The 8,421-nt window shown below is 40.8% G+C and overlaps 1 protein-coding gene across 8 annotated transcripts in view; it reads right to left on the bottom strand.

The window, feature by feature from the left end:
- Positions 1–223: 223 nt before the first annotated feature.
- PARP4 (poly(ADP-ribose) polymerase family member 4) overlaps positions 224–8,421 on the bottom strand; it is a 346,684-nt gene continuing 338,486 nt past the window's right edge. For 7 of the 8 annotated variants that reach the window (XM_089666213.1, XM_089666217.1, XM_089666218.1 and 4 more), the window contains one exon: positions 224–7,280. In XM_089666213.1, coding sequence (XP_089522339.1) covers positions 7,109–7,280 — 172 coding nt within the window. In that variant the 3' untranslated portion in view covers positions 224–7,108. The remainder of the gene's footprint in view (positions 7,281–8,421) is intronic. The other variant, XR_016309539.1, reaches the window with a different exon arrangement.

The following is an 8,421-nucleotide window of genomic DNA, read 5'->3' as shown; positions in this document are numbered from 1 at the left end:
AGCCCATCAGTGCCACCCACTGTGCCCAGTGCCACCCACCAGTGCCGCCTATCAGTGCCCATCAGTACCACCTATCAGTGCAGCCTCATCAATGCACATCAGTGAAGGAGAAAAATTACCTGTTTGCAAAATTTTATAATAGAAACAAAAACTTTTTTTTTTCAAATTTTTTGCTCTTTTTTTGTTTATAGCGCAAAAAATAAAACACCCAGCGGCAAGTAAATACCATCAAAAGAAAGCTTTATTTGTGAGAAACAAATTCTAAAAATTGCATATGGGTATAATGTTGCATGATCGCGCAACTGTCATTCAAAGTGTGACAGTGCTGAAAGCTGAAAATTGGCCTGGTAAGGAAGGGGGTATACGTGCCCAGTAGGCAAGGGGTTAATTAGAAAGACTGAGTCTATCTTAGTCATCCCTGGTGGTCACCGCAAGGGGTAACCAGCTTTTTGTTCCATGATTTCTAGTGGCTCAGACAAATTATCATTCAAGCTTACGGTCTTAAGGATCAGGTTGCACCCTTTTCTGTCACATGCTACTGGATCTGAACTTTAAGTGCTTCTTGGGACTTTTAGCATCAGGCAAACATTTCCCACACTTGCAAGGATGTCACATGGTCTTCTATTCATACATTTTTCCTAAGTCTTACCAGGTGGATGTCCAGGCCTCATCTGATGCTAACTTTAGGCATAAGCCCATTTAGGCCTCTAGCACAGGTGAGTAAAAAATGCTGAATTTTTTTTTAACTGATTTGAAATGAAATGCATTGTTGTCTATGGGACATTGCACACAGCTGAGTAAAGATCAGTAACACAACACTGAGTGCAGAGCAGTAAAACAAAAAAGACAATTTTTCATTTTAGTGCAGTAATTTACTTGCCTCATTACTCATTTAGGTCCCTTGCACACGAGCGTCATAATTTACTGATGTTTACTTCGGAACTTGTGACGCCTGTGTACAAGGGGCCACAATACTGACCATGAAGAAGAATTTTACTCTTCTATACTCATCCATACACTCACACACCTTTACTCACCTATACTCAACATTACTCAGGTCAGTTTTTGTCCCCTCGCACACGAGTGTCACAAGTTCCTGAGTAAACACCAGGAAATTGACAGAAATTATGACAAATTGGACTGCTTTTGGACATTTCAGTTGTCCCCGAAACCTGTGTACCCTAAAGAAAATGGAATTTTTGTGCTGATCAAAAAATCCTTTTCTTGGAAGTTCAGTGATGGACACAGCCCTCTGTGTTTATGGTCTTGCGCTCAGCACTGCTTGCTACAAAGGATGCATGTATCCTGTGTTCCTCAATAAACATCCAAGAAAAGAATTTTATGGTAAGTACAAACATCTGAATCTCATTGGTCAGCACAGTCACATAGCTACAGTATGTTAAGCAATCAGTGCTTGCCATTGTGAGCATTATGGTATAATACATTGAAAAGATTCAGTGCATATCTGCCACTCTGGACAATATTTATGTTTAGATATAAAAATTCATTGTCAGCTTAGAGAAAACGCAAAGCAAATATGGCCAGGAAAAAGAAACAAACCTAAATAACATTCTTTTAAAACAGGTATTACAAAACTTTGAAACTATATTTCATTGTTGGATCAAAGAAGAGGACAGTTTTTTGGGGTGAAACAAGAAGTCTGGCTCTGTCTACCTTTGTAGCATAAAAGACACTACTTGATACTTGTAACCATTTAGGCAAATTCTATACATTCCTAATTCAAAAGCACTTCAACATCCCAGTGTAGATTGGGCAGTTATAAGACTTCTATCAGACTTGTGGTAATGACCTCTGAAAAGTGACCCGCAGTAATCACTTCTCAGAGGGCAATATAGCAGGATTGACATTTATTTTTAAATTGCTAAACAGCAATTTTACATTGTGGGACCATGCCATCACTGCAAGCTGAACATTTGGCTCAATTTTAGTGTGGCCTCAATGGGTGAGTTTGACATGTGGTGCTGCACGTCAAGCTCTGCATCTTTAGTCCTCATGCACACTGGATGTTTTTACAGCGGCTGCTTTTGACAGTTTTTTCTACAGCCAGTAAACTCCCCAGCATGTTATCCTATGTGTCCACGCACACATAGACTGTAATCATCATTTGTTGGCAGGGGCATCTTTTGTCTGGAAAAAAACCCCCAGAACTAGTGGGTTTCTAGAGGAGTTTTTTAGCTTCTTTTTTGTAAAAAACCCACTAAAAACACATACGCAAAAAAAACGGCAAAACGGCTAAACGCTAATGCAAAAATGCTACAAACCGCTGAAAAACTCAAGTTTTTAACGTGACTTTACACAGCTAACGTTACCAGCGTTATTAAAACGCCCCGTGTGCATGGAGCCTTAGTAACAAATACCACTGCTGTGAAACAAGCATCACAACTGTGGCATGTGTACAGCCCTGTATGGCTGTATTTTTACAATTTTGATGGTGGGGAGGTGGTAAAAATGTGGCTCAGCTGCCTCTTTTTACTGCCTCCTGCCCTTTCTGGCTGCTCGTCTGAAAGAGTCCTTAGACTTTATTCTTCCTTTTTGTTAGCACAGAGAGGTCTTAGGTCCAAAACATTGCAACTATCTATAACACATGCAACTTCATAGAATGCAGTAATAGTTTGTATTAGTCTTTAAACACTTTTATAAACGTGCTTGGACGGGAAGGGTGAAATCTTGGTCATCGCTGCAGCTATGATCTAGATGCCCTCTTGTAGCCCCGATGATTTCCTACAAAGCAAAGGTAATCCAAGCAGCTAATGAGCCACTGGATTACTTTTACAGGTGGCGGAATGGGATCCTACCCCCTCCTGTCTCTGCCTTTACTGGGCTCTCCTGTGTGATCAGGGAATCCAACAGGGACATGCACAGCAGCATCCAGCTCCCACCACATAGAGAGGGATGGATGTTGTACCAGGAGGCGACAAGAATTTTGTCACTTTCTGTTCTGGTCCTTTGTTTTCCTGGCTGACAACGGCAAGGGAAACAGCCGAGCAGACTGATCTGTGTCTGATCGGCTGCATTGGCTGCACTGGAGGTCAAAGGAGAGATAGAGAGTCTAATATTTATTTATTTCAGGTACTTATATATAGCGCTGTCAATTTACGCAGCGCTTTACACATATATATATTGAACATTCACATCAGTCCCTAACCCTCAAGGGGTGTACAATCTAAGGTCCCTAACTCACATTCATACATACACATATTAGGGCCAATTTAGACAGGAGCCAATTAACCTACCAGCATGTCTTTGGAGTGTAGGAGGAAATCGGAGTACCTGGAGGAAACCCACGCAAGCACAGGTAGAACATGCAAACTCCATGCAGGAGGAGCCATGGTCGAGAATCGGACCCGTGACCCATTTACTGCAAGGCAGACGTGCTAACCACTAAGCCACTGTACCGCCCCCCAATCTCTCCATAAAGAGGACCTGTCGCAGCCCACGCTATTACAAGGGATTTTTTTTATTATACCTCTTTTTTTTTTTTTGCACTGTAACTTTTTTTTAATCAATTTTATTGCTATTACAAGGGATTTTGTTTACCCCCAGTAGTAACAATAAAATTGATAAAAAAAAGTTACAGTGAAAAAGAAAAAAAATTTATACTAAAAAAAAAATAAAGTAAACTGTTTTATGCACCCCACGCGCAAATGTGTGCACACACATAGGACCCCCACGCATATGTAAACGGTAATTGCACCACACATGTAAGGTATCGCCGTCAACATCAGAGTGAGAGACCTCCTCTGTAACTCTGATAACCTGTAACAGCTTTTAAAGCGTTGTCTATGGAGATTTTTAGATACTATAATTTGGCGCCGTTCCATGGGCAGATGCAATTTTAGAGCATAACATGTTTAACATATTTACTTGGCGTAACATCCTCTTTTATATTCTACCAAAAAATTGGGTATTATATTGTGTTTTTGTACATCAAAATCCCTTAAAGTGTATTATTTCCCAAAAATTTGAAGTTGAAAAACTGCTGCGCAAATATTGTATGACATAAAAATATGCAATGCCCACCATTTTATTCTGTAGGGCCTCTGCTAACAAAAAAAAATAAAACAATTATATATATAAAATATGTTTGGGGTTCTAAGTTGTTTTCTAGCAAAAAAAACCCTGATGTTTTCTTACATGTGGGAGAGGAATGCCAGAACTGGCCCAGACTGGAAGTTGTTAGGAGGGATGTGGGTACTTTTGCTGTTTTATGGAATGTGTGTAGTCTGGAGTGCTAGCTGATCACAGAATTTTCCCATTTGCACAGAATGGGATTAGGATTTCACCCATGTTTGTGTCTTTATTACTTTCTAATCATTTAGATATAAACTCGCCCCTTATCACACACTATCACAATACTCCTGTAGTATACTTTATTCACGTGGTAGTCAAAGATGTTTTATATTCATCCGTAGCAATCCTTACAATATGCCTTAACTTTTTGGTTTACAGTTCAGGCACTAAATCACAGTCCTGATCTGGCTTATAGGTTGCATAGGTGACATTACAATAAAACGGTTTTGATTCTGCTACACTACAGCTTAGGCAGTGCATAGGACATATGACCCCCAGATGACATCAGCACCTGTCTGCCCATGGTGGCTGGCTGACAACATAGAACCCTCTGTGGCATTCTGAACCTTTCCATCTTTCACTCTGCCTATGGTGGCTGGCAACATAGAACCCTCTGTGCCATTCCACACCTTTTCATCTCTCCCTCTGCCCATAGTGGCTGGATGACAGCATAGAACCCTCTGTGCCATTCCACACCTTTTCACCTCTCCCTCTGACCATAGTGGCTGGATGACAGCATAGAACCCTCTGTGCCATTCCACACCTTTCCACCTCTCCCTCTGACCATAGTGGCTGGATGACAACACAGAACCCTCTGTGCCATTCCACACCTTTCCACCTCTCCCTCTGACCATAGTGGCTGGATGACAACACAGAACCCACTGTGCCATTCCACACCTTTCCATCTCTCCCTCTGACCATAGTGGCTGGATGACAGCATAGAACTCTCTGTGCCATTCCACACCTTTCCATCTCTCCCTCTGACCATAGTGGCTGGATGACAACACAGAACCCACTGTGCCATTCCACACCTTTGCATCTCTCCCTCTGCCCACAGTGGCTGGATGACAACATAGAACCCTCTGTGCCATTCCGCACCTTTCCATCTCTCCCTCTGCCCACAGTGGCTGGATGACAACATAGAACCCTCTGTGCCATTCCGCACCTTTCCATCTCTCCCTCTGCCCACAGTGGCTGGCTGACAGCATAGAACCCTCTGTGGCATTCTGAACCTTTCCATCTTTCACTCTGCCCATGGTGGCTGGCTGACAGCATAGAACCCTTTGTTGCATTCCACACCTTTCCATCTATCCCTCTGCTCATAGTGGCTGGCTGAAAACATAGAACCCTCTGTGCCATTCCACACCTTTCCGTCTCTGCCTCTGCCCACAGTGGCTGGATGACAGCATAGAACCCTCTGTGCCATTCTTGCTGCACCTTTCCATCTCTCCCTCTGCCCATAGTGGCTGACTGACAGCATAGTACCTCTCTGTGCCATGTCTGCCAAGGTTTTCCAGAGCAAACTCCTCCCAGTTTTTATGTGATTATATCAGATTACCATAGGCCATCTTTTGAAATAGGAAACAATACAAACAGATCATGCATTTAAAATAAAACATTTATTCTACTTTTAGAATAAGATTTTATAAGTGAAGCATACATTCAGGCACTGATTGAAACTATTCAGCAAGCTGATTAAGCTATCCTGTAAATGATGCAACTGTGCTGAAGTCAGAAAGTTAACATATTACCCAAATCTCAATTCTGTTCAATTGCCTACAAACTTAGCACAAACAGCTCCATAAGGATTGTACTCCAAGGCCTGTGCTGTGTAACTTCCTTTATTTCTGTTCCTGCATCGCCAAACATTTAAACTTTTAAGCTAGGTTTGAATCTGATTGGTGGACATGATAAACTTACTGGCACTGACATTGTTTTCTTACATCACGGTTTCTGTATGTGAGAGGCAGCAAGGAACCTGCAATATGCTGTATGTTCCAGCATCACCAGCATGTCTATTTCAAGATCTTTAGGTTACAGACCAATGAGTGGGCTTGTATTGTGTCTTACAGCAATGCCTGGATAATAAAATAACTTTGCACATTCAGGGTCTGGTGCCTTGACTTTGATTTAGTATAAAATGGATTGAAAATCACTCATAATAATAAATGTAGGCGATGACCATACCAAATGTTTTAAGCTGAAAATTCACCTTGTGAAAGCCAATTTCAATGCAATGTAGGATTTTTCTTGACATTAAGAGCATTACACATTTAGGGACCATGACTTTTTGTGCAAAACACTGCATTCAAAATCAAAACACAAAAGCTAGCTACTCACACAGCCAAAAAAGGCACTATAAGTAAAGTAGTTTAGCACACTGAGATTATAAAGAATGATGACAGACTTTGCAAACTAGATATACTCTAGGACAGCTGTGCTCAACTGGCAGACTTCACATAATCTTTTACTGGCCTTGCAGAATATATGAAGAAGTCTTCTGCTGTTCATTCTTCTTTCAATAACAGATTTCAGATACGGGTTGGGGAGGACAATGAAATTAAAATTTGCAGGAACACTGTGCATATTAGTGTTTCCATTCCTGGAAGCTCCAGTGCTATTTGGTGGTTTATTGTGCTCTGTGTTGCCAGTAAGGATCCTCAGTATTAATGGTTTAAACAATACATTATAGGACATCACTGTACCCCATTACCTTAGCTAAGCCCCAAAGCAGACTGTCAACAGCTCTCAATCTCTCTTGCTGCGAATCTCTAAATATTTAACTATGTCAATACCACAGCTCCTTTTAATTACAATATTTAAAATAAGAGAACACTATTCTCTGTTTTCTTACTGCTAAGCAAAATCAGCTGGCAATATTAAGTTATAAATGCAAGATTGCATGCACTACTTTCTGTAAGAGAATATTATAAAATTCATGATTCCCACACCAACTATATAATTAAAACAGAACGGAACTCAAAAAAATAAACATGATAGGAAATAACAATGGGTATTAATGGTATAAAGCCAAGGAGAGGTCGGAGGATGGAGACTCTAGGAGTAGTAACTGGCGAGTGGCATGTTCCCAGTCCCTGCCCAAACCAAGTCGGCTGCAGATGCCTGAGTACTGTCTGTCAGTTCTCGCTGCCCAGTTGACAGCTTTTTCAATAGCAGGATATGATTCGCTGTAAGGAGAAAAAAAGACAAAAGTTAATAACCAATGCTGGGGCTGATAACCTTATATCAAATACTTTTGCACGGTGGTTGTCTTTTCCAATTTTTATTTCAATAAAGAAGATATTATTCCATTCCAAATAATTTAGCAAAATTGCCCTGCAAATGGCCAAAGGAAAACCATTTACTGTAGCACCATGTAATCCTTGTTTTATAACAGCGGTACATGTAACCCATGGGGTACTTCTGATTTTTTTTTTCACCACTGTTATATGTAAAAGTAAAAACATGCATTTGAGTAATGAGAGCAACATCTTTTATTGCAGGAATGTAGAATATTCCTTCTTTACTGCTCCAGTGAATTCATGTTAGTCTACATGGGAACAGTAGACATACAGACCTCAGAATATCATCACCTCCCAATCCAAATCAATAAAGACCACAGTACTCCTGGCTAGTAAAAGGAGAGCTCCATCATATCACAAGAGGTTCATTATAACAAGGATGCCTCTTACTGCTCCACACCTTGGCATAAGAACAAGTGGGTGAAATGCCAGCAACAAGGGATGAATTCCAAGAGTGTTTTTATGTGTTTGTGTATCTATAAACATATCAACATTATGCATCTAAATGCCAGTTTTTCCTTATTTCCATTGGCAGTTGGCGTATTTTTTTCATCCCTAATCATTTCTGTCCTTTGAAATGTCTAAATACAAAAGTTGTACAAGCTAGGACGTAGCCCTTTGGTGGTTCAGTGGATATGCAGCTGGCTAAAGGATAGATACCAGAGTGTGGTGCTGTCCTATTTAATCTATATGTAAGTGATATAACTATAGGTTTGTTGGGTAAGGCAGGGCTTACCCAACTCATGAAATCTCATGAAATTACACTGTTAAATGTTACTCACATTACATCAGGGCCTCCAATGTCCCCCTAAACACTCCATCATACTTAGGCCATGCACCGCATACAACCATAACCCCCCATAATCCTTCACTCAACAAACCATAACTCTAGCAAGCATATCCTACCTTCTATCCAACCCAGCGGTACCTCAAATGCCCCATACTCTACCACATCATCCTGTACCTGTCCAAACCACCCATATATGTATGTTTACACACAGACACATGTGTACACACACACACAGAA

Source organism: Staurois parvus, unplaced genomic scaffold (assembly GCF_062004578.1).
Source record: "Staurois parvus isolate SC_StPar_1 unplaced genomic scaffold, SC_StPar_1.0 ptg000050l, whole genome shotgun sequence".
NCBI lineage: Eukaryota > Metazoa > Chordata > Amphibia > Anura > Ranidae > Staurois > Staurois parvus.
This window is presented reverse-complemented; position numbering and strand designations above follow the sequence as displayed.